This window comes from Pipistrellus kuhlii, unplaced genomic scaffold (assembly GCF_014108245.1).
Source record: "Pipistrellus kuhlii isolate mPipKuh1 unplaced genomic scaffold, mPipKuh1.p scaffold_m20_p_8, whole genome shotgun sequence".
Lineage (NCBI taxonomy): Eukaryota > Metazoa > Chordata > Mammalia > Chiroptera > Vespertilionidae > Pipistrellus > Pipistrellus kuhlii.
Genome location: NW_023425584.1, coordinates 27,180,361 through 27,205,073, shown reverse-complemented (window position 1 = coordinate 27,205,073; position 24,713 = coordinate 27,180,361). Strand labels below are relative to the sequence as shown.

Below are 24,713 nucleotides of genomic sequence, written 5' to 3'. Positions count from 1 at the left end.
TTCTTGCTAATTATCTATATCACCCGAATTCTCTACAAAAACCTTATACTATAATTGCTAACTCTTTTGAGTTCTTTTTTTTTTTAAATATATATTTTATTGATTTTTCACAGAGAGGAAGAGAGAGGGATAGAGAGTTAGAAACATTGATGAGAGAGAATCATCGATCAGCTGCCTCTTGCACACCCCCTGCTGGGGATGCGCCCGCAACCAAGGTACATGCCCTTGACCGGAATCGAACCCGGGACCTTTCAGTCCACAGGCCGACGCTCTATTCACTGAGCCAAACTGGTCCCGGCCTCTTTTGAGTTCTTACTTTGTGTCAGTCACAATGCTTTTACATGGCTTATCTCATTTCTTATGTGGTAGATTCTAGGCTTCTTCCATGTTACACATGTGGATAATAAGGCCCTGAGAGGTTAAGCCCAAGGTCACATAGTTAAAACACTGACAAAATCAAGTGTTGTTGGAGGATTAAAATAATTAATACATGTACTTGCACACAGTAGGGGTTCAATAACTGAGGTTATCATTATGATTATTGCACAGCACTTACCACACTGCATTTTTTATTGACTGTCTTGTCTACTCTCCTGCCTTGTGAAAAGCTTGAAAACATGATCTGAGTATTATTACCTTGGAATCTCCTGCATGTAGCACAGTGCCTTGCAACCAGCATTCATCAGGTGCTTATGGAAAGGGTGAGTGAATGAGTTAACGGACAAATGTCCACAAACCTGTAAGTATATTCTCCCAACTACTTTGCATAGGTGGCTGTTTCCTTATCCCAACAGGGTTGTTAATCAGATCAAGTACCAGTCTCCCCTTTCCTCAAGCCCCCATTAGACTGTGGAGCAAACCAGTAACACAAGCAGGTACCCAATAAATACTGTGTTTGACTAAGGACCCTCCCCTCTACGCTGCTGTGACAGATCCCAGGCAGTATCCCAGGAATGGCTGGAGCTTGGCCAGATACAGATCTACAGCCTCAGATAAGCTATTTTTTTCTTCTTTTTCCAACTCTATGTCAAGAACACAGAGAGGCTGGGAAACTTGCCTAAGGTCACACAGCAGTGGGTGGTAGAGTTGATATGTCCCCTGATCACTGGTCTGTGCTCCTCTGCCTGTAAAATCCCAAGTTCTGTATAAATTCACAATGTGTGAAAATGGAAAAAGAGCAAAGTTTTAAGTCAAAATGTTTAATCATAATCCAAGAGGCTGGGAGGACTTTGGGGCAGTAGCAGGAGGAAATCAAGGCCTAAATACTCCAGCTCCTGATGCTCAAATGCTCTGTAGGGTTCCAGGCAGGACAGGCATCAGGTTCCCTCCTCCATTCAGATGAGGGAGCAGGATTCTTGCTTTGGCCTTCCTAACGATGGAGGCTGTTTCCAAGCTGCCTCAGAACACCCAGCCCTGACTACCTGGAGAATGCAGTAGCCACTGATTTGTTAAACCCTGATGACCTGGGAGGAAGGGAGCAGGAGGGAGCTTCGTAGAACCAGTCACCACCAGAAGATATGGCTAGACCATGGTGACCAATTCCCAAGGAGGGGTGGCCTGAGTCAGCCGTGGAGGGAATGAGACCTTAGCCAGTCAGCTTCGATTGTGTGGATGTGCAGCAGTGGGGGTATCAGGGTGCCGGCCGTGTTGTGTACTGAGCCTCCTTCTGGATGCGGTCCTTTCCCCACTTCTTGCAGGCGGCAGGTCAGGCTGGGCGTAGTAGAGGGGACGAGGGGCCCTAGGGATGTCCAGCTATCAGAAACTTGGGAGCAGAATCAAGGTCAGTGTGCAGGAGAAGAGAGAGGGCATCCAGGGCTGTGGCCTCAAAGCAAGGTTTTTGTTCTGTGGAAGAAATGCGATGGAGTTAGCTCTTCCCCCTTCACCACCTCGGCCTCCGTCCAGGCCTGCCCCCTTCACCTAAGGTGTCCCTTAGAGGCCGAGAGTATTTGTGATAACAGGGACGTTCCCCACTTCATCCCCCCAGCCTGCCTTGTCTGGGACTCTCCAGACGATTCAGTAAAGGGATGAGGGGTGTAACAGAGGAGGCCCTACCTGGCGTTCCATCACGGGTAAAGTGGAGTCTGACAAGTCCTGGGAGAAGAGCTGGCTGTGGAAACGCATCTTATCTGCAATAGCCTCCACTGAGGAGAAAAGAGAAGATAGTTTAGCCGAAACTGGTTTTGGCTCAGTGGATAGAGCATGGGCCTGCGGACTGAAAGGTCCCAAGTTCGATTCTGGACAAGGGCATGTACCTTGGTTGGGGGCACATCCCCAGTAGGGGGTGTAAAAGAGGCAGCTGATCGATGATTCTCCCTCTATCCCTCTCTCTTCCTCTCTGTAAAAAAATCAATCATATATATATATCGATATATATATATATATATATTTTGTTTGTTTGTTTGTTTGTTTTTCCAAAGAGAGAGGGAGAAGATAGTTTAGAAGCGGACAGTTGTGGGCTCTTTAGGCTCCCAAGGAAGGAAATGGAATATCTCTGGGACCCTGGGATATAGGAGGGTAGACGCGAGGAAAGGACGGCATCAAGAAAGAGGTGTGGTGTCCTGGGCCCTGCCAGGTTGAACAGGAAGCCTGGAGGTCCCTCAGGGAGCAGGAGAAGGAAGGCCCAGGCTGGGGGATGTAAACCTATCCTAAGGAGGGCACTGCTTGGCCTGCAGGAGACAGACAGAGCTGACCCTTTTCCCCTCCCTGAGACCAGATGGCCTGGCCACTGAGGAGGGAGCGGAGCGGAGGGAGCACACTTACTGAGGCAGGGGTTGTGGGAAAAGGACTCTTCCAACCGCTCACATTCCTCCTGCAGATTGCCGCTGCCTCGGCAGGTACAGCTTAAGGCAACACTAGCATTGACGTTGCTGATGAAGTTGGGGGTCATGTCAGTTCCTGGGGGGTAAAGAGGGGATTGTCAGAGCCTAGGCCAACTCCAACTTCAGCTCCCACCCTCTCTCATCAATCTCAGGAGCACTCCATCTGGGTTCAGTAGCCAGAGCATTCTCACCCCAGGGCCAGCCTATATCCCCTAGCCTCACCAATCAGCCCCATGTATGCTTGCAGACATCTGGACTGTTCTGTAGCGCAGGTCCCTAGGATGTCCATAGGATGGCAATGGGTCTGAAAATCGGCCAGGCGTGATCTGGAAGAAAGAAAATTCAAGAGTTTCCTTTGAGGACCTGGCCTGCAGCCAGATCTTATGCCGCCCCTTCAGCTGACAGGCCTATCTTCATGACAAATCCTCCTCTGCCTTCAGAGCCGGGCCCAGTGGAGTCTGCTCCTGTCACAGTTAAATGCACTATCACCGCGGTCCCCACAGCATATCACTCTGAATTTGGGCTCCACAATCCCTGGTTATGAGATCTCAGGCCGCTTCTTTAACCTCTGTTTCCTCGACTGTAAATAGAGATCATGGATTTTGTGAGGATGAAATAAGCATTTAGCATAGTGCCTGGTACTTATTGCTTAATACACCTTGGATGTTATTATTAACATTCATCCTACAATAAGTAAAACTTTATCTTCAGATGATGGAATTATGGGTATGTTTTTCTCTATAAATTTCTGCAGTTTTCCTTATATTTTGCTTTGTGTTAGGTGGTGGCTTACTTCTCTGTCATCCCCACTCAAATGCAAACTCCTTGAAGAAAGGAATGATATCTTTATCTAGGCCAGCACTTGTTATGTATCAGTACTAGCTACCAGCACAATAACAGGCAGTGTGTCAGAGAAGTTAGGAGCACAGACTCTAGGCCAGACTTCATTCCAAACCTTATTAACAAACCTGGGTGAACGTGACCATGTCCTTTACCCTTTCTCTGCTGTGGCTTCTTCATTTGTAAACTGAGGCTGATAAAAACAAACAAACCCAGCATCTATCTTACAGAGCTCTTTAAAAAAAAAAATATATATATATATATATTATTGATTTTTTACAGAGAGGAAGAGAGAGGGATAGAGAGTTAGAAACATTGATGAGAGAGAAACATCGACCAGCTGCCTCCTGCACACCCCCCACCGGGGATGTGCCCACAACCAACATACATGCCCCTTACCGGAATCGAACCCGGGACCCTTCAGTCTGCAGACTGACGCTCTACCACTGAGCCAAACGGGTTTCGGCCTAACTTACAGAGCTCTTGTTAGGTTTAGATGAGTTAATTAATACATGGTAAGTATTAAAACAGTGCCTAGCCCATAGTCAGTATTCCGTGTTAGTATTATAACCATTGAGAGCTCTGACTGTAATATTTTGCAGAAGAGGAAAGTGGGACTCAGAGGCTAAACAATTTGCCCAAGGTTACTGAGAAGTAAGTGGAAGAATCAGATTGCAAAACAAGGTTGATGTGACTCCATTGTCAACAAATGTCACTTGAATGGATGGTAACTACATTTTGTTGAGTGTTTTCCTGACGAGGCAGAGGAAAGCCAGATCAGAATTTGGCTAAATAATACATATCGAATACCTTTCAAATCCCCACACTCTTTGATTCGGTAATGGTACTTGTAAGCAACACATCCTAATCAATAATTAGATTTGTGTACCAAGATTAATAAATTAGAGTGATACTTATGTAGCTTTATTTAGAAAACATTCTAAATATTCCATAATAAGAATGATTAAATAAAATACGAGGCATCCATAAAATGGAGTAGGCTCTTAAAAATCAAGTGGTGCCCTGGCTGGTTTGGCTCAGTGGATAGAGAATCAGACTGTAGACTGAAGGGTCCTGGGTTCGATTCTTCTGGTCAAGGACATATGCCTGGGTTGCAGGCTCAATCCATAGTGGGGAGCTTTGTAGGAGGCAGCCGATCAGTGTTTCTCATCTTTGATGTTTCTATTTCTTTCTCCCTCTTCCTTCCTCTCTGAAATCAATAAAAATATATTTAAAAAAAAAAAAGTGGTTGCCCTAGCCAGTTTGGCTCAATAGTTAGAGTGTTGGCTAGAGGTTCATTTCTGGTGAAGGGCAATACGTGGGTTGCAGGTTTGAACCCAGGCCCTGATCTGGGAGAGTGCAGAAGGCAACCAATGTGTCTTTCTCACATAGTTGTTTTTCTCTCTCTCTCTTTTTCTCTCTCCCCCTGCTTTCCTCCCTCCCCTTTTCTCTCTCTAAAAATCAATGGGGGGAAAATCATGGGGTGAAGATTAACAAAAAAAACACACACAAAAAAAAACAAGTTGTTAAAGGTAGTAAATGACAAAATAAGCACCACCATTTATTGAGTACTTACTTTGCACCAGCAAGTTAAGCACTATACATAAATTATGTACTTTAATTCTCACCAAACTCCTATAAGTTATTATTTCAGTTTTTACAGAGGTAAAGCTGCGTTAGGCAGAAACCTGGGTTAGGTGATGGAATTTTAGGTAAAATGATTGGCTCAAGGGGTCACACAGACCCACAACTTAAATTTAGATCTGACTTCAGAGCCTGTCTTCACCACTATCCCATACTGCCTCCACCAGAAAATGCTCCGAAGATATGTACCATAAATGAGGAGATATGTACCATAAATGAGGAGATACAAGATATAAACATATTCCCAGAATATCAATTTTTCTTTATCTATATACAAAAAAGGACTAGAATGAAATGCTCCCCAAAGTATGGCCAATTAGCTTCAGGTGATGGATTCTGAGTGGTATTTTTGTAGGTTTTTATATTTTCTCAAGTTTTCACACAAGTAAAATATGATGTATTTTTTTTTCTCAAAAAAGCTTGATTTTTAAATTTATTTAGCTTTCTGACTGTGCTTGTGCCTTCAACACTTTCACAACCATTTTCTGCTCCTCAATAAGGAAAGCACGCTTGATCCTTTCACGGACACATTCAGCACAGATGGATCCACCAGAGGCCCTGCTGACATGATTTTTCATTTTAGACAACCTCATGAGAACTTTAGGCCTCACAGCACGAGCTCCTCGGAGTCAGCCTGGGCACACACCATGCGCAGATTTGGGTGCTTTCCCAACCTTCTCGGTGTAAAGGTAAACAATCCTATTTCCAGGGGTTCGGGACCGTCTAGCTTTGTTAGAGGCTGTATTGTGGGACAGCCTCCGGCGGTATGTCAAACGCTGGACCATGGTGAATGCCTGAAGTCACCATCCCCGGAAGAGAATGCGATGTATTCTTTTTGAGAAACGAGTTTCACAAAGTTCTGAAGGAGAGTTACATGGTTAAGTCAGTCCACAGCCCCGGGGGCAGTCAGACCCAGCGCGGCCTGGAGGGAACGGTGCACACTATGTCCTTGCAGACCCTGCCCTCCGGGCGCCCGCGCACTCCCCCACCCCCATCATCCCCATTCCCCCCCACCCTCCATCCCCCCCATCTTTCTCCCCCACACACACACCTGCACAGCCGGTCCGCGTGGCAGAGGCGCCGCAGCTCCAGGCAGTTGGGGGTCCCGGGCGGCAGCGCGCAGCTGGGGGCGATGGTGTTGCGCCGGCGCTGCCCGCAGCCCAGGTCGGAGGGCGCGCAGGGGCACAGCAGCAGGCCCTGCGCGTGCGGCTCCGGCGCCTTCTCGAAGAAAGCACGGAGCTGCTGGAGGCAGGCGGGGCGCCGGCAGTGGGGCCCCGAGGAGCAGGCCTCCCCGTAGGCCATGCGCAGCCGGTCACACTTGTCGTTGAGAGTGCACAGCATGGCGAACTTCAGGCAGAGGTCCGAGTCTGTGGAGAGAGCCGCACCAGGTCGCCAGTCCTCCTGCAAACCCAGCTTCCCTAGGAATCCTTGCAGCCCTCTGATTTAACAAGCATGGTAGTGGGGGTAGGAAGAGAGGGAGGACTGCTCAGAGTAAGCTGCTCTCCTACTCCTCAGCTTGACCAGGGGAATCAACCCCACATAGTGTACATCTAAAGCTCATTTATCTATATAGAATTCAAGTAGCCAGAAAGCTCACATTACAAAAACCCTTTCCTCAATCTTATGTGTCGAATGAGATCTCATGGTGGAAATAAGCTAGAGACCCTACAACAATCTGAAGCGCTTTCTGACCCGAGCTGGGTTGCTCAGTGGTTACAGCCTTGTTGGCTTGTAGGCAGGTAGCTAGATTGTAGGCTTGATACAATCTAGCAGTAGGCAACTAATCCATGTGTCTCTCCCACATCGATATTTCTGTCTCTTCTCCTCCCTTCCACTCTCTCTAAAATCAATGGAAAAAATACCCTCCGGTGAGGATTAATAAAGCACTTTCTGAACTGTCCAACAAATGCAACCTAATTCTACTTAGGATTTTTGTTTTGTTTTACATCTACCTAATTCTGCTCAGTCACCCGCTTTTTTTACATTGGTTGATGCATGCATAAAAGTTTCCCATTCTCCTGAGTCTTGGGAAATTACAGTGATATTCCAATTAATAGAATATCCTAGCAATCAGAACAATGGAGTAACCGGAAGAGGTAAATTCCTGGATTCCATGTAACTAAAAGTTTATGTATAAATCTCTTTGCTTTTCTCTCAAAATTCGAATACATAGGACTATATAACAAAACTCGCATCTTTCTCAAAAAGAGCGTGGGTGTGTGTATTTCCTTCCAATTAACACAACAGCTTCACTTTCCTAAAAAACATGCATCATAGTCCTTGCCAGACAGATGGTTCCCCACCCTGAGAAACCCCTGAGGAGTCATACTCTCTAACCATTTTCCCTGCCCATCCCATTAAAATGGTTGAAAACAAGCAATTTCCTAGTCTTCAGAGACAAAAAAATCCTACTTAAAAGGAATTTTGGGGTTTTTTTTTTTAGAGAGAAAGATGGACTTGTTGTTCCACTTACTTATGCCCTCACTGATTGATTCTTATATGTGTCCTGGCCAGGGATCAAACTCACAATCATGGCATATCGGGATGATGCTCTAACCAACTGAGCTACCCAAAGCCAGGGCAAAACAACCACGTTTGTGGCTATCTCGAATGAGGTACATTTTTTTCTGGGACTGCTGCCACTCCCACAAACCCTTTGCCGAAACCCACCTTTTGGAACCAAGGAGCCCTAATGGGCTTACTTTGAATGCCTCCCTGATAACTATTGCTTTTTGATGGCTCTTGTGAGGCCAGACTATGCCCCAGAACTCAGGCTCCCGCCCTGCACAATGCTGCTATAGTTACCTGGCAGGCGAGGACTCTTCCCTCACAAGCTCCCAGCTTGGGTTCCCCACCAGGACCCAGGCCCAGCCCCCACACCATACGTAGTCTTGCCTCCACACCTGGCTTGAGGATGCTCAGTTTGCTGATATCCAGTTTCCAGGGTTTTCTGGTCACTGTGTCTTCATAGGGGGAGACATCCAGATCATAGTCACCTAGAGACAAGGAGGGGAGCACCAGAGTCCTGAGGTCCGGGCGGGGGATGGGAGTAGGAGAAACTGAGGCTGCTAAGTCAGACCTCAAAGCTCTGTGGAGAAAAGGAAAACGCAGTCTCTTCCTAACTAGCTGTAAGCTGTGAGAAGAGAGAAAGAGCAGGGCCCTGAATAAACTATAATAGGTTTAATGATAAGAATGGTAAAGGTACCATGTTGAGCACACTGTGTGCTGGGCACTAGAGTCTAAGTGACTCTATATATATATGGTGGTGTCCCTCTAAATATATACACACTTTTAATCCATTATTAATTCCAATGGGTTAAATCTGAAAAGAAAGAAACATCAATTGAGCTGTCAGCTGTTAAAGTGTGTATACATTTTGGGGGGACATCCTGTACATATATTCTATATATATTTGATCTCCTAAGAAGCCTTTGGGTAGGTAAGAAGAAACAGGATGAGAGAAGTTAAGTCGCTTGCTCAGACTCACATAAGCTGAAAAGTGGAGCCGGGATTTCAAACCTAGACTCGCTGATTGCAGAATCTCTGCTCCTAAGCACTAGACATAGTTCTGAAGGTCATGAGCAGGCTACAGTACTTTGTCTTGTTTTCTCTTCCTATTGAAGAAGGGGCAGTGGTAGACTCTGTTCCAGGCCTGCCCACTTGGCTATGGAAGCACTGCATGCCGAGGAGATAGAAGTGAGGCCAGGTCCCAAAGTGAACCTGAGGGAGAAAAGCTTAGACGGAAGAAACTGTGATCTCAAAGGAAACACATCTCTCACAGTACCCCCATGGGGCTGCGGGCTCCTTAAGGGGGGCAGAGTTCATATACATGGTAGGTACTCAGTAAATGTTGGTTAACAAATCTTGCTGGAAGAGAGGCGAGAGAGGTGAGCTTTCAGTTTTGACACCCAATAAACCTCTATGAATGCATCTTCAGGAAATGAGGAATATGGATAATGTCAGCCAAACAGGAGAGGACAGTTTGGATACATGGAAAGACCTCATGCCTCTAAGGGGGAAAGGGAGGCAAAAGGATCCAAGGAGAAGTCTCAGGGGAAGTTCTGAAACAGAAGGATTACGAAGAGGAGTGAAAAGCAGGAATCGAAGAGTGTGATAAATTGTATTACTGTTTCCAATTATTTGCTACCCACCCTGTGGGGAGATTATACATCCCCACCTGTCTCCATGTGACTTTCAGACCCCTGTCCCACTGCCAGGCTTGGCCATGTGATTTGCTTTGTGCATTGTGAGCTGAAGTTTCATAGATAACATCCATCTGAGCAAAAGTTTTAGGGACCATTATCTGGGTCTGCTGTTGCTCTCTTACCTCTATCAGCCTGTTTCCCTGAATGAAGAAGACAGGTAGAGCAACTCATGGAAGCCTGCAGCAGGTGTGTAACATGAGCAAGAAATACATTTTTGTTGTTTGTTTGTTTGTTTGTTTAATATATTTTATTGATTTTTTACAGAGAGGAAGGGAGAGAGATAGAGAGTTAGAAACGTCGATAAGAGAGAAACATCGATCAGTTGCCTCCTGCACAACCCTCACTGGGGATATGCCCGCAACCAAGGTACATGCCCTTGACCGGAATCGAACCCGGGACCCTTGAGTCCGCAGTCCGACGCTCTAGCCACTGAGCCAAACCGGTTTCAGCAAGAAATACATTTTTGTTGTTGAAAGCCAGAGGTTTTGAGGTTGGTTGGTTGTTACTGCAGCATAACATAGCAAATTCTTACTAAAAATGCTATTGGTAAGTAGAAGTGGAGTGAGTGCTGCAGGAACAACAACAACAAAAGTCTAACATATGGACAGAGAGGATCCAAGATGGCTGCTCGGGTAGACACCTAACCGCAGCAGCTCACAACAATTTCAATGGAATACAACTAAAATGTAGAGTGGACATTGCCCAGACCTACAGGTGGTCGACTGACTGAAAACTCTACAATAGGAAGGTGGGAGAAAGCCAGAGGGAAAGTCAGAGGAGCTGAAAAAAGAGCCTAAGGTACGGAGACATGCTGCGCGCTCGCACGTTCGCGCGCACCGAGAGGTCGCAGCCGGAGAGGAGGAGAGGGCTGGGTGCTGCCTGGCGTTCCCTAGCAGGAAGGAAATGAAACCCCCAGCCTGGGCTGAACCCCCGAACTGGCAGCGCTGAGCCCCATTATGGGCCAGATTCTGGGGACCCAGGCTCCGGCAGGGGGAGACGGGGCTGGGAGGCTGAATCCCAGGGGAAAAACGAAAGGCGGGGGCCCCCGGAGTCGCGCGCTTTGTGCGCAGAGGACTGAATGTAGACTCTGATGCTGGATTACCCTAGCCGGAAGGAACAAAGCCTCCGGCGGCGCTGAGCCTCAGAACGGAGCGCCCCGAACTCCCGGTCTGGGCCAGTCCCTGGGGACCCAGGCCCGGGCACGGGGAGACGGGGCTGTGAGGCAAAATCCCGGGGACGGCGCGAAAGGCGGGGTCCCCCGGAGTCGCGCGCTTTGTGCGCAGAGGACTGAATGTTGACTCTGATGCTGGATTACCCTAGCCAGAAGAAACAAAGCCTCCGGCGGCGCTGAGCCTCAGACCGGACCGCCCCGAACTCCCGGTCTGGGCCAGTCCCTGGGGACCCAGGCTGGGCAGGGGGAGACGGGGCTGTGAGGTGGAGTCCTGGGAGCGCGGCGAAAGGCCAAGCCCCCGGAGTCGCGCACACTGCGCGCAGAGGACAGTCTGTTGACTCTGATCCTGGACTCCCCTAGCGGGAGAGAGAAAGAAAGCTCCAGACTGGAGGATCGTGACGAGGAGCAGGAGCCCCCGCTGGACACCTGCCAGCCGGGTGCCAGCAAGGAGCCGGGCGACGGGGCCTCCAGGGGGGGGGTGCCCCTGAGCCCTCGACCGCTGAGCGCAGGCAACAGAGCCAAGGACCGGGGATGCTTCCTGGGCGGCGCCAACCCCAGCGACAGGCTGAAGCAGCGCAGGAGCCCGCGGAGAACAAAGGGGTGCCACAGGCCAACCTGCTGAGATTCCAGGACGGGAAGGAAGAAACAATAGAAGTTCTCAATGTGAAGAAATCAAGTGAGAGCAAATGATAGTAAAATTACTTAAGAAAGAATACAAAGAAGATCTTGAAAAATCAAAGACTAAGTCAGAACTCAACTCACCAGCCAACATTGCAACATAAATGCGTTTTAAAAAAAAAAGAAAGTAAGAAAGAAAGAAAAAGGGACAGAATGTTGGAACAGCGGCGATCAGGCCTAGAGTGGCCAGGCACAAGGCAGTGGCAGCCGGACCCGGAGCAGCAGCGGCCAGGCCCCAGAGCAGCAGCAGCCAGAACCAGAGCATCAACGGCCAGCACTAGAGCAGCCAGACCTGGGGCAGGGGCAGCCAGGCTTGAGGCAGAGGCGGCCAAGCCCAGGGTGGCCAGTCCAGGAACACCCAGACCCGGAGTGGCCGGGCCCGAAGAAGCCAGGCCCAGAGCAGCCGGGTTGGGAGCAGCCAGGCCCAGAACAGCAGAAGCCAAGCCCAAAGCATCCAGCCCAGGTGCGGCCAGGCTCGGAGCAGCCGGGCCTGGGGCAACTGGGCCCAGAGCAGCCGGGTCTGGTGCGGCCAGGCCCGGAGCAGTGGCTGCCAGGCTGGGAGCGGCCAGGCCCGGAGCAACCGGGCCTGGTGCGGCCAGGCCCGGAGCAGCGGCTGACAGGCTGGGAGCAGCCAGGCCCGGAGTGGCCGGGCCCAGAGCGGCTGACAGGCTGGGAGCAACCGGGCCCAGAGCAGCCGGGTCGGGTGTGGCCAGGCCTGTAGCAGTAACAGCCAAGTCCAGAGCAACTAGGTGGGGAGTGGCAGTGACCAGACCCGGAGCAGCGACTGCCAGGCTGGGAGCGGCCAGGCCCGGAGCAGCCGGGTTTGGTGCGGCCAGGCCCGGAGCAGTGGCTGCCAGGCTGGGAGTGGCCAGGCTCGGAGCAGCGGCTGCCAGGCTGGGAGCGGCCAGGCCCGGAGCACCGGGTCTTGTGCGGCCAGGCCAGGAGCAGCGGCTGACAGGCTGGGAGCAGCCAGGCCCGGAGTGGCCGGGCCCAGAGCAACCGGGCCCAGAGCAGCCGGGTCGGGTGTGGCCAGGTCTGTAGCAGCAACAGCCAAGTCCAGAGCAACTAGGTCGGGAGTGGCAGTGACCAGACCCGGAGCAGCAACTGCCAGGCTGGGAGCGGCCAGGCCCGGAGCAGCCGGGTCTGGTGCGGCCAGGCCCGGAGCAGTGGCTGCCAGGCTGGGAGTGGCCAGGCTCGGAGCAGCGGCTGACAGGCTGGGAGCAGCCAGGCCCGGAACGGCCGGGCCCGGAGCAACCGGGCCCAGAGCAGCCGGGTCGGGTGTGGCCAGGCCTGTAGCAGTAACAGCCAAGTCCAGTGCAACTAGGTGGGGAGTGGCAGTGACCAGACCCGGAGCAGCGACTGCCAGGCTGGGAGCGGCCAGGCCCGGAGCAGCCGGGTTTGGTGCGGCCAGGCCCGGAGCAGTGGCTGCCAGGCTGGGAGTGGCCAGGCTCGGAGCAGCGGCTGCCAGGCTGGGAGCGGCCAGGCCCGGAGCAGCCGGGTCTGGTGCGGCCAGGCCAGGAGCAGCGGCTGACAGGCTGGGAGCAGCCAGGCCCGGAGTGGCCGGGCCCGAAGCAACCGGGCCCACAGCAGCCGGGTCGGGTGTGGCCAGGTCTGTAGCAGCAACAGCCAAGTCCAGAGCAACTAGGTGGGGAGTGGCAGTGACCAGACCCAGAGCAGCAACTGCCAGGCTGGGAGTGGCCAGGCCCGGAGCAGCCGGGTCTGGTGCGGCCAGGCCAGGAGCAGCGGCTGACAGGCTGGGAGCAGCCAGGCCCGGAGTGGCCGGGCCCAGAGCAGCTGGGTCAGGTGTGGCCAGGCCTGTAGCAACAACAGTCAGGTCCAGAGCAACTAGGTCAGGAGCGGCAGTGAACAGACCCGGAGCAACGACTGCCATGCTGGGAGCGGCCAGGCCCGGAACAGCCGGGTCTGGTGTGGCCAGGCCCGGAGCAGAGGCTGCCAGGCTGGGAGCGGCCAGGCCCGGAGCAGCCGGGTCTGGTGCGGCCAGGCCAGGAGCAGCAGCTGACAGGCTGGGAGCAGCCAGGCCCGGAGTGGCCGGGCCCGGAGCAACCGGGCCCAGAGCAGCTGGGTCGGGTGTGGCCAGGTCTGTAGCAGCAACAGCCAAGTCCAGAGCAACTAGGTGGGGAGTGGCAGTGACCAGACCCAGAGCAGCAACTGCCAGGCTGGGAGCGGCCAGGCCTGGAACAGCCAGGTCTGGTGTGGCAGGCCCAGAGCAGTGGCTGCCAGACTGGGAGCGGCCAGGCTTGGAGCAGTGGCTGCCAGGCTGGGAGCGGCCAGGCCCGGAGCAGCCGGGTCCGGTGCGGCCAGGCCCGGAGAAGTGGCTGTCAGGCTGGGAGCAGCCAGGCCCGGAGCGGCCGGGCCTGGAGCAATTGGGCCCAGAGCAGCCGAGTCGGGTGTGGCCAGGCCTGTAGCAGCAACAGCCAAGTCCAGAGCAACTGGGTCAGGAGCGGCAGTGACCAGACACGGAGCAGCTGGTTGTGGAACAAACCAGAGCAACAGAGGCCAGGCCCGGAGCAGCCTGGCCCAAAACAGCTCGCTCCTCACCTGCCCCTGCCCCACGGCTGCCTCTCAGACATGGCTGGAAACTTTTGCGGGAACTTGAGGGTCTGCTGAATCAAGTGATGAAGGCTTAGATCTGGATGTGTTGAGTTAGTATAGCGCTGGGGTGTTGATCTGTGAGTGCCTTGGGTGGGGCCTGGATGAGGCTGGTTGACCTATTTGGAAATGTCTTTTGTGTGAAGTGTATCATTGGGCATATGGAGGTATTATTGATATGAGAAAATGCTAAGTAACAGATTTGCTATCTGAAAAGGGATTTACTATCGGGGAAAGGGAGGGAGGAAGAGACTGAACATAAACTGTGCACCAATGGATGAGGATGAGGGGGCAGAGGGTGGGGTGGGAACCTGGTGGAGGGGGGAAGAAACGAGGAACCTGTGTAATAATATGAACAATAAAGATTGATTAAAAAAAAAAAAAAAGTCTAACATATGGCATTGGCTTTGGGACTGAACAGGGTGGTGAACTTGGAAGAAAGATGACATACTGAATGAGCTCATACTTTAAGAGGAGAAGCTGATAAACAGAAGGTTAGTAGTATGTCTTCATTGCTATTGGCTGGATTTGGCAAGGGACTCGAAGGAAGATATAAGCTCAGAAACAAACTGGCCAGTTTGCAAATAGAAAAGAAACAGAAAAGGGAGAATCCAGCAATTCCAGGACTTACAGGATTAAGAGTTGCAACTGCTTCTTATATTCAAATGGTAAAAGATAAAACTGAAAAATGCTTTGAGTGCCCTAGCCCAGTAGTCAACAAACTCATTAGTCAACAGAGCCAAATATCAACAGTACAATGATTGAAATTTCTTTTGAGAGACAAATTTTTAAAACTTAAACTTTTTCTAACACCACTTCTTCAAAATAGACTCGCCCATGGTATTTTGTGGAAGAGCCACTCTCGTGTGGCTCGTGAGCCGCTGTTTGTCGCCCACTGCCCTAGCTGGTTTGGCTTGGAGAATAGAGCATCAGGATGCAGACTGAAGGGTCCAGGTTCGATTCTGGTGAAGGGCACATGCCCGCCTTTCGGGTTCAATCTCCAGTGGGGGCATGCAAGAAGCAGCCAATCAATAATTCTCTCTCATCATTGATGTCTCTCTCTCTTTCTCCCTCTTCCTTCCTCTCTGAAATCAATAATATATATATTATGAAGAATCTCAAAGGAGGATCCAAGATGGCTGCGCCCAGGTGAACACCTAGCCGCAGCCGCACACAACAATTTCAATAAAATACAACTAAAATATAAAACGGACATTGCCCAGAACTACAGGAAGGTTGACTGACTGGAAATTCTACAGCGAGAAGCAAGGAGAAAACCAGAAGGAGGTGCGGAAGAGCTGGAAAAGCCAAGGTACGGAGACGCGGAGACGCGGCGCGCGGAGAGGACGGAGCCGGAGAGGAGGGAGGCCGAGTGCCTGGCGGGCGTTCCTGAGCGGAAAGGAGAGAAAAGCTCCGACTGTGCTGGGCCCCCGACTGCTCTGATCCCCGGTTCTGGGCCAGACCCCGGGGACTCAGGCTCAGCCATAGGGAGCTGGGCTGTAAGGCGGAACCCCGGGGAGAGGCGAAAGGAGGTCCCGGAGGCGCGCACATTGCGCGCAGAGAAGGGACGGTCGGCTGGGCCGCGGGATCGCCCTGACGGGAAGGAGACTGGGGCTCCAGACTGCTCTGAACGCCACCTCCAACTCCACTTCCAACTGAACTGAACCCCAATACCGGGCTCATTGTGGGAGAGCATAGACTGTTTGACAGCAGGCGAAACTCGAGGGCACCTTTCTCTCAGAGGCGCTGGCAGCAGCAAGCACTGAAGGACCCGCATAGGGCGGGGCTGACAGAAGCCAAAGCTGCAGGCTCCACCCTGAAACCCCGTCCCATCTGTAACTGCGAAATGCGACAACAAAATAGATCACAAACGAAAGAAATGGAGGACAAAAAGCGTCTGGATATAGAGTTCAAATCTACCCTTATAAGTTTTTTCAAGAATTTCTTAGAAAAGATGGATAAGGGCTACGAGGATATGAAAAGAGATCAACTAGAATTAATAAGGAGTCAACAAGAAATAAAGAATACATTGTCTGAAATAAAAAATATTTTACTGAGTCCTAAAAACAGAAAGGAAGATCGCAAGAATCAAGTCAAAGATTTGGAACATAAAGAGCCAGAAGACACTCCTCCACAGAAGCTAGAAGGCAAGAGAATCCAGAAAATTGAAGATAATGTAAGAAACCTCTGGGACAACTTCAAGCGAACCAACATCAGAATTATGGGGGTCCCAGAAGATGAGAGAGAGCAAGATATGGAAAACATACTGAAAGAAATAGTGACAGAAAACTTCCCCTACCTGGTGAAAGAATTAGACTTACAAGTCCAGGAAGCGCACAGAACTCCAAACAAAAGGAATCCAAAGAGGACCACACCGAGACACATCATTATTAAAATTCCAAGAGCAAAAGACAAAGAGAGAATATTAAAAGAAGCAAGAGCAAAGAAGGTAGTAACCTACAAAGGAGCACCTATACGATTGTCAGCTGACTTCTCAACAGAAACCATGCAGGCCAGAAGGGAATGGCAAGAAATATTCAAGGTGATGAATAGCAAGAACCTACAGCCAAAAATAATCTACCCAGCAAAGCTATCACTCAGAATCGAAGGCCAGATAAAGAGCTTCACTAATAAAAAAAAGCTAAAGGAGTTCATCACCACCAAACCAGAATTATATGAATTGCTGAAGGGGGTTCTTTCAGAAGAGAAAGTAAACAAAGATAAAAATTATGAACAACAAATACATAACTATCAACAAGTGAATCTAAAAACCAAGGAAATTAAAAAAATCTGATGAACAATATTAACTGTTGAATATAATAGAATCAGAGGTATGGAAGGGGAGTGAACTGACGATTCTTGGGGTAAAGGGGAGAGGGGGGCGTGGGAAGAGACTGAACATAAACTGTGCACCTATGGATGAGGACAATGGGGAGAGGGGAAAGGGCAGAGGGTGGGATGGGAACCTGGTGGAGGAGAGCAATGGTGGGTGGGGGGAAAGGAACATTTGTAATAATATGAACAATAAAAACTTATTAAAAAAAAAAAAAAAAAAAAAAAATAATATATATATTATGTTTTGAGTAATAAAGTCTGTTACAACTCAGCCTTGGAGCAAAGACCAAATCAAGTTTGTGGTTATCATGCCCTTTGTGGAGATCTCTCATTGATTGAGATGGTATCCTAAATCCTGCCAGTTGGACAAACAAATTTGGAGAAAAAAGAATAAGGTAGTTGCTCTCCCACAGAAGTCTGATAAGGGCAAGGTATCTCTAATTCTGTCTAGAAAGAGATGGAGGTCTTAAAAATAATTATAGGAAAGGCCAATACTGGCACAGGAGGGGACAGAAATCAAAGTATAAAAAGAAATTATATTTTGAAAGAGTTCAACTACTAAGAGACACCAATTTGGATGAAAAGAGACTGTGCCTATTGGAGACTTAAAATGCCCAACATTCCTCAGATAAGAAGCAGGCTGAGAATGCTGCTCTGTCAGGTTCTCTCTCCAGCCCTTTTCAGATGTGACCAAAGAAAACACAGCAAGTCTTTGAATTATGTCATTTAGTTCTACATTGTTTCATTATAACGTTGGTGAAGGGAAAAAATTGATTCTCCACAGAGCAACTGTCTGTGTGGAGTTGGCACATCTCCCCATGTCTGCATGGGTTTTCTCTAGGTACTCCAGGTTCCTCCCCGCTCCCAAATATGCGCATGTTAGGTGAACCAGCGTGTGCACATTGTCTCCTCTAAGTGAGCATGGCTGTGGGCATGAGTGGCCCTTTGACAGAAGGGCCTCCTGTCCAGGGTGGGTTCCCGCCTTGCACCCTGAGCTGCCAAGATAGGCTCTGGTCACCCATGACCCTGAACTGGAATACATTATCTTACTTGTTTTTATTAGTCTTTCTTACATGTGTGTACAACTCACATTTATTTCAATGTTTAGTATCAGAAATGTTTGGGTCTTTATTTAGAAGTTTGGGGATGTTTTGAGGCAAGAAATATGCCATAGGAACTTAACTCTAAAATTGGTTTCATTCTATGTCTCTTCACTTAAAGTTGAAGTTTCCAAGAATCTATCAATGATATTAAGTGACAGAAAAGGAAGGCCTTCCCAGAGAGCTAGAGGACAATGAATAGAGCAAGTCTCCCATGGAGCAAGAACAACCCCAGTTCCCCAGGAAGGTGGCCCTGTGACATTTGTCTAGCAGGACTTCAGAGTCTCCCTGAATCAAAGCCTGCTGCCTGACTCCCATCCCTCTTCTTTCTTACTGACAACGCTTGTTCTTGTTTTCCTGCCCTGTTCCATTACTGTGCATTAAGTATACATGGGAGGCAGGTGACTTGTCTTTTTTAGTCCATAATTTTCTAAATCAAGAGGAGCCACACTCAGACCTGATGCAGAAATAATCACAAGATCCTGGACTTGAAGCCTGATGTCATGCTTGGATAAAACTCTTAGGGCATCTTCCTAAGATGCGTATAAGTATATTTTGCTTTCGGAAGAGAGGAAACTAAATATTTTGACCAAGTGGTGGACCATGGAGACTGTATTATTATTTCCAGTTAATTTTGCCCTCACTGTAAGATTACATACCCTCACTTATTGGCGTGTGATTTTCAATGTCTCCCTGGGATGTCAGGCGTGTCTGCCACGTGATTTACTTTATCAGTGAAATGTGAGCATAAGTATTTTATATATAACATCTGAGCAGGAGCTCCTAAAGCCATCACCTGGTCCTGCCATTGTTCATGTCCCTTTGCTCTGGGCTCCCAGCCCCTGACCTTGACTGCCAAGGAGGTTTTGTAGCCCCATGGGACCTGGGGACCCTGGACTGATGGCATGTGGGGAGTAAGGGGGTGTCCAGGAGAGGGACAACTTCCTGTCACCCTACAACTTGTCGTATGGCTACTTCCTGGCCCATAGGCCACTGCAGCCAGTACACCGGTGCCTTTGACATAAAGCCCTGGGCTTCCTCATCGAGGGGCCCAGTGGTACCATTTCACAGGAGATGGGGACACAGGAGAGAATTTGTCCCCCGTCACTAAGTTACTGAGGTGGTCACCTCGCAATGCCCATCCTGGCTGAGAGCTCCAAGGATCAGCCCTTGGCCCACCCTGAGGCCATGTGGCACTAGACATATTTTGTAAACGGGATTCAGGCACCTCTATTCTGGGAGGGACACATAAAACTAAAATAAACTGCTTTACAATGTAAAAAAAAAAAAAAAAAAAAAAAAAAAAAAAAAGAAGGGAACATCCCAGACAGAGGCTGTAACTTCAGCCTGGATCCCGAAATGAAGGGAACGCATGGAACATGAGTAAGAACTAAGCCTTTGTTACTACGGCACGGTCCAGTAAAAACTAACACCGAGTCAGAGGAAGCTCTTTTCTTTGGCTCTTCAAATACATTCTCTCTTTTACCTTCTCCTGCCTGGAATGAGTATCCTTTCTATTGAAGGCTGGACCAGCGCACTGCCTCCCAGTCTCTGCATTTATGGGTTACATTGTATTTGGAGCTTGTTTATGGGTTAAGATCGTTTTCCTCCACCCCCGCTCCAAACTCTTCTGTTCCAGCAGCTCCTCAGGTTGGACCTCAGCCTGTTTCAGGCCTCTGCCAAGAGGCAGCTACACGTTGTCAGGTAAGAACGTGGGAAGTGAGACCGTAATGTTGGGAGACCCAAAAGGATACTGCCAGTTCCTCCCTCCACTTCTTACTGATGTCACATCCCTCTCAGAGTCTACCCAGTGGCTCCTATACTGAAGGATTAAAAAGCAACCCCCTAGAGCCGTCTCCTCTAGCTTAGTCCACTCTAGGCTGGGGACCTCACCAAGGCTGCGGGCGGCGTGAACAGTCCAGTAGATGTCCAGGCAGGCAGTTTGGTTCTTCATGCGCCGGTGACACGTGCAGCTCATCAGAGAGCTGTTCCTGAGGTGCTGTGCTGCCTCCACGCAGTCCACAGGAACTGAAGGCTCCTCTGCTGGGGACGGGGTGCTGACACTGGAAGCGCAGGAACTCAGGTGGTGGTAAGCGGCATTGCAGGTGGGATTGGCCTGGCATTTCCTCCTGGCCTGGAGACAGCTGTTTGTGAGCCGGCCCTCTGTGGGGTGGGGGTCCCCTGTGGAGGGAGAGATAGCAGGTGAGGCTCACATAAGTCAGGGTAGCTGCCTGGGAGTACCACGTCCTCGGGTAAGTTGGGGGATTCAGGTGAAGCTTTGGGCAGGAAAGTATTGGGGTGGCACAAAAGGCCTTTAGAAATACACGTGGGGAGAAGGCAGCCCAGCAGAGGCAGAGAATAGATCAGGCCCAGTAAGAGGAGGGAGTCTGAAGAGAGGCTGCTCAGCCTCCTGGGAGGGGAACGGGGACAGTTGTTTAAACACGATCCTGTCAGGCACAGGGAGGAGGGCTCTGGGCAGAGGTGTCATGGTAGGACTAGCATCATAACCAGAGTTGAGAATGGGTATGGGCCTGCTAATGAGAGTTAGCAATAATTCTGAGTTACTGAAAGTACCTTATCGTGGAAACGGGTTGAGTTAGGATGGGGAGCTTTTGCTAACGCTGTCACTGACTCAGGAATACCAACATTGGTTACAGCTGAGCTCTGGAGGAAGACCCTGCATTCTGGAACTTAGGGTCCCTATCAAGGGATAACAGAACATCATCATACCCCTGTTTTCATGGCAAAATATCTAGGCGTCATTCTTAATTCTTTCCTTCACAACCTATGTTCAATCCAACAAGTCCTGTCAACTCCACAACATATCTGGCATCTGTCCACTTCTCTCCACAGCAATTACTACCTCCTTTGCTCTAGTCAACATTAAATCTTGTCTGAACTACTGCCAAGACTTCTTATTGGTCTCCCTGACTCAATCGTCCACATTCATTCTCCTAAACCACTCACCCACCCTTTCCAGCTTTAATGAGAGTTAATTGATATATAACACGAGTGTGTTTTAGGAGTACAATGTGATTTGATACACATGTATACTGTGAAGTGGTTACCACAATAACATATCCTTCACCTCACACAATTACTCTTTTATTGTTGCAGCCATCTCTTTTTAATGAAAATTTTTAAGTTGGAAAGATTTTTACTGAAGTAAAATTAAAATTAACCATCTTAAAGGGTACAATTAAGTGGCATTTAAATTCATGATTAGTCTAACCATCACCTCCATCTAATTTCGGTACATTTTTATCACCCCAAAAGGAAACCCACACCCACTAATTACACCATTCTACCTTGCTCCTAGTCTCTGGCAACCACTAAACTGCTTTCTGTCTCTACAGATTTTCCTGGATATTTTATGTAAATGGGATAATAAAATATTTACTCTTTTATATCTGGCTTTTTTCATCTAACACACTGTTTTTTGAGGTTCATCCACATTGTAACATGTATTACTATTTCATTCCTTTTTATGGATGAGTAATATTTCATTGTATGGATATATGACATTTTGTTTATCCAAACATCAGTTGATGGACATTTAGGTTGTTTCCTTCTGGTTACTTTGAATAGCATGGCGGTAAACATTCCTGTACAAGTATTTGCTTGAACTTGTATTCAGTTCTTTGGGGTATATACCTAGGAGTGGATAGCTGGATGGTATGGTAATTCTATATTTAACATTTTGGGAAACTGCCAAATTGTTTTCCATAGTGGCTGCACCATTTCACATTCCCACTAATAATATACAAGGGTTCCAATTTCTCCATATACTTGCCAACTCTTGCTATTTTCTTTCTTTTTTTTTTTTTTTTTTTAATAGCTATCCTAATGGGTATGAAGTGGTTTCTATTGTGGTTTTCATTTGCATTTCCCTAATAACTAATGATGTTGCTCAACCATATTTTCATTGTAGCCATTTGTATATCATGTTTGGTAATAAAAATTTTTATTTGAAGCCCAACATACAGAAAAGCGCATAAAAAAGTACAGTTTAATGAATTTCAAACTGAATACACCTGTGTGATCAGACCCCAGGTAAAGGACAAGAACATTACCAGTATCCCATAAGTCCTCTGCCAGTCATCATTCCTTCAAAGAAACCAGCATCTTCATTTCTTTATTTATTTTTTTTTAATAAGAACATTTGTGGGGGTTTTAAATATATTTTTATTGATTTCAGAGAGAAAGCGAGACGGAGATAGAAACATCAATGGTGAGAATGAATCATTGATCGGCTGGCTGCCTCCTGCACACTCCACACAGGGAAATCACGCCTGCAACCCAGGTATGTGCCCTAACTGGGAATCAAACCAGCAACCTCTTGATTTTTTACAGAGAGGAAGGGACCTGAAAAAAGTATTTGTGCCACCCCAATAGCTAGTGTAATTGATTTTTTACAGAGAGGAAGGGAGAGGGATAGAGAGCTAGAAACATCAACGAGAGAGAAATATCGATCAGCTGCCTCCTGCAATCCCCCAACGGGGATGTGCCCGCAACCAATATACATGCCCTTGACTGGAATCGAACCTGGGACCTTTCAGTCCGCAGACCAACGCTCTACCACTGAGCCAAACCAGCTTCGGCAACACTGTTAATCTTTTTATTTAAAATTCCAATATTTTGCCGAAACCGGTTTGGCTCAGTGGTAGAGCGTTGGTCTGTGGACTGAAAGGTCCCGGGTTTGATTCCAGTCAAGGGCATGTACGTTGGTTGCAGGTACATCCCTGATAGGGGGTGTGCAAGAGACAGCTGGTCGATGTTTCTCTCTCATCAATGTTTCTAGCTCTCTAGCTCTCTCCCTTCCTCCTCTCTGTAAAATATCAATAAAATATATGTTTTTTAAAACTACACATTAAAAATAAAATAAAAAAAATAAAATTCCAATATTTTGTTCATCATTGATTTTTTTTTTGGCATTTTTATTTTTTAAAATATTGCATTGAAATATTCTTTATCTTCACTACTGAGTTTCTGGACACTCCCTTCACTCACCTCACTTTAGTCCCAGCCCTATATAGGACCATTTAATTCACTTTTTGGGTCTTAGTTTAACAAATGTAAGATGAAGGGATTGGATTAAACCAGAATTTCTCAATGGAGGAGTGGAAGAAGAGAGAAGTTAGGTCTCTTTTTAGTGGTATATCAGAATTTTCAAAGGAATGTATAGTTTAAAAAAAAGCATATTTAGTCATTTTATATGTGGAAGATGAAAAAACAGCTTTTTACGTTTCGAAATATATTTAAGGAAGGCATGAGATTTTTATCTTTACCAAAAGTGGGACCTGAATTTAAATAGCCTGAGAAATGCTAAATGTTCTGGTAGGTACCCAGTAAGTGTTTGCTGAAAGAAATATAGCAGGTCCAAGTCTCATTGCTTTCACTGGACTAAATTATCCAGTAGTAACAATTTTCAAAAGTAAACATCTCTTAGCTGATAGTTCACCAAGTCTGGGCAATGGCGCATTTAGGGGCATTGAAGCTCAAGATGTTCGGTGTTTATCCTTGATCCTCACATGCAGCCGTACTGTTAGGGTTAGTGAGCTTTCCTGGGCAGTCAAACCATATGAGTGATTTCTTACTGCCCTGATTTGCTAATGGTCAGTTTGGACAAACTAGTCCTTTCCCTCCTTCCTCCCATATCTGCCTTGCACCCAAGATTGCAATTCTCTAGTACGCACCTGTGGACAGAGTCACCAGTCCATGTGCGGTCCCTGCCTCAGCGTTCCCTCCACTCAGGCTCTGGGCAGGAACCCCTCCCTCACAAAGGCCAGGCACGGGCCCATTCCCTGGGACCCCACGCTGCCCTTCCTTAGGCCAGTGGCCTGGTTCTAAAACCAGGCCTTGATCTACACATCCCACAAAACACCTACTGCGCATCTATCAATAACAGGGAAAGGCACTGTGTTGATAGATTGCAGGGAAAGGCCATTTTGCCCAAGAGCCAGCTTTCTCCTCTAATTAAAGAAAGTACATCTTTAAGGGGCGTGGGTTGGTGGTGAGCAATATTCTCAGCAATACAACTAACTAACGATGTTAGCATGTTTTGGCAGCATTTTACAACCCTAGTTTGTGACAAGTCACTTCTAACGGAAACTTCTCATCATCTGTGCCTAGTGTCCACTCCCCCCGTCCTTACAGGGGATGGACGAGATGATGCCCACGTGGAGCAAACGGAGTTTCCCCAGCAGCCAGAGATGGTATTGTGGAAGTTGTGGTTGTTCCGTGACGGCACAGATGCACCACAAAAGAGGAAGAGGGGAGCCGGCGCTAGGAGATGCGTAAGTGTTCTGGTCATTGCATGCAACTCAATCTACAACAGTTCAGACCCTTTATTAGGCATGGGACCCAGCCCTTCCCTGGCCCCTGGGGACCACCTCTAGTTCCCCAGGCCCGGAGGAACCAGGTGGCGGTGCCCAGGGAGTCCTCTCCGGGCAGTGCTGACAGGGCTCCACCTACACTCTGCCTTCCCTCTCCTCCTCCTATCACGCTGGCCGAGAGGGTCCTGGGGGGCACAGGGGACACTCACCAGCTCTGAGCAGCGGCGGCAGCAGCAGCAGGACAGACAGCGCCGACAGCAGGTCCGCGCGGCGCGCCATGGCCACGGAGAGGTGCGGTGCGCGGGCGGCGTTGGCCCCGGGGCTGCTCTGCCGGTGCCGGCGCCCCGCTCCCTCCACTCCCCGCCCTGGAGCTCAGGGAGCTGGGGGCCCGGCCGGCGCCTCCCACCGCTGCCTCCCTCCTCCCCTCCCCTCCCCGCGCGCCGGGCGCCAACTCTCCCACCGGGGTCCTGGGCGCC

General features: G+C 48.9%; 1 protein-coding gene and 1 pseudogene across 2 annotated transcripts; both read right to left on the bottom strand.

Annotated features, from left to right (window-relative positions):
* Nucleotides 1-1,183: 1,183 nt before the first annotated feature.
* Nucleotides 1,184-24,713, bottom strand: GFRA3 (GDNF family receptor alpha 3). Of its 2 annotated transcripts, XM_036423331.2 has the most exons (8): nucleotides 24,447-24,690; nucleotides 19,796-20,083; nucleotides 8,207-8,299; nucleotides 6,355-6,670; nucleotides 3,042-3,145; nucleotides 2,761-2,895; nucleotides 2,053-2,141; nucleotides 1,184-1,842 (listed from the first exon to the last, which is right to left on the bottom strand). In XM_036423331.2, exons 1-8 carry the CDS (start codon nucleotides 24,514-24,516, stop codon nucleotides 1,756-1,758), a joined length of 1,182 nt encoding a protein of 393 aa, XP_036279224.1. In that variant the 5' UTR covers nucleotides 24,517-24,690; the 3' UTR covers nucleotides 1,184-1,755. The 2 variants fall into 2 exon arrangements, with proteins under 2 accessions (XP_036279224.1, XP_036279225.1); XM_036423332.2 differs by lacking the exon at nucleotides 2,053-2,141 and having other exon boundaries at nucleotides 24,447-24,713.
* On the bottom strand, nucleotides 5,704-6,131 carry LOC118710711 (annotated as a pseudogene).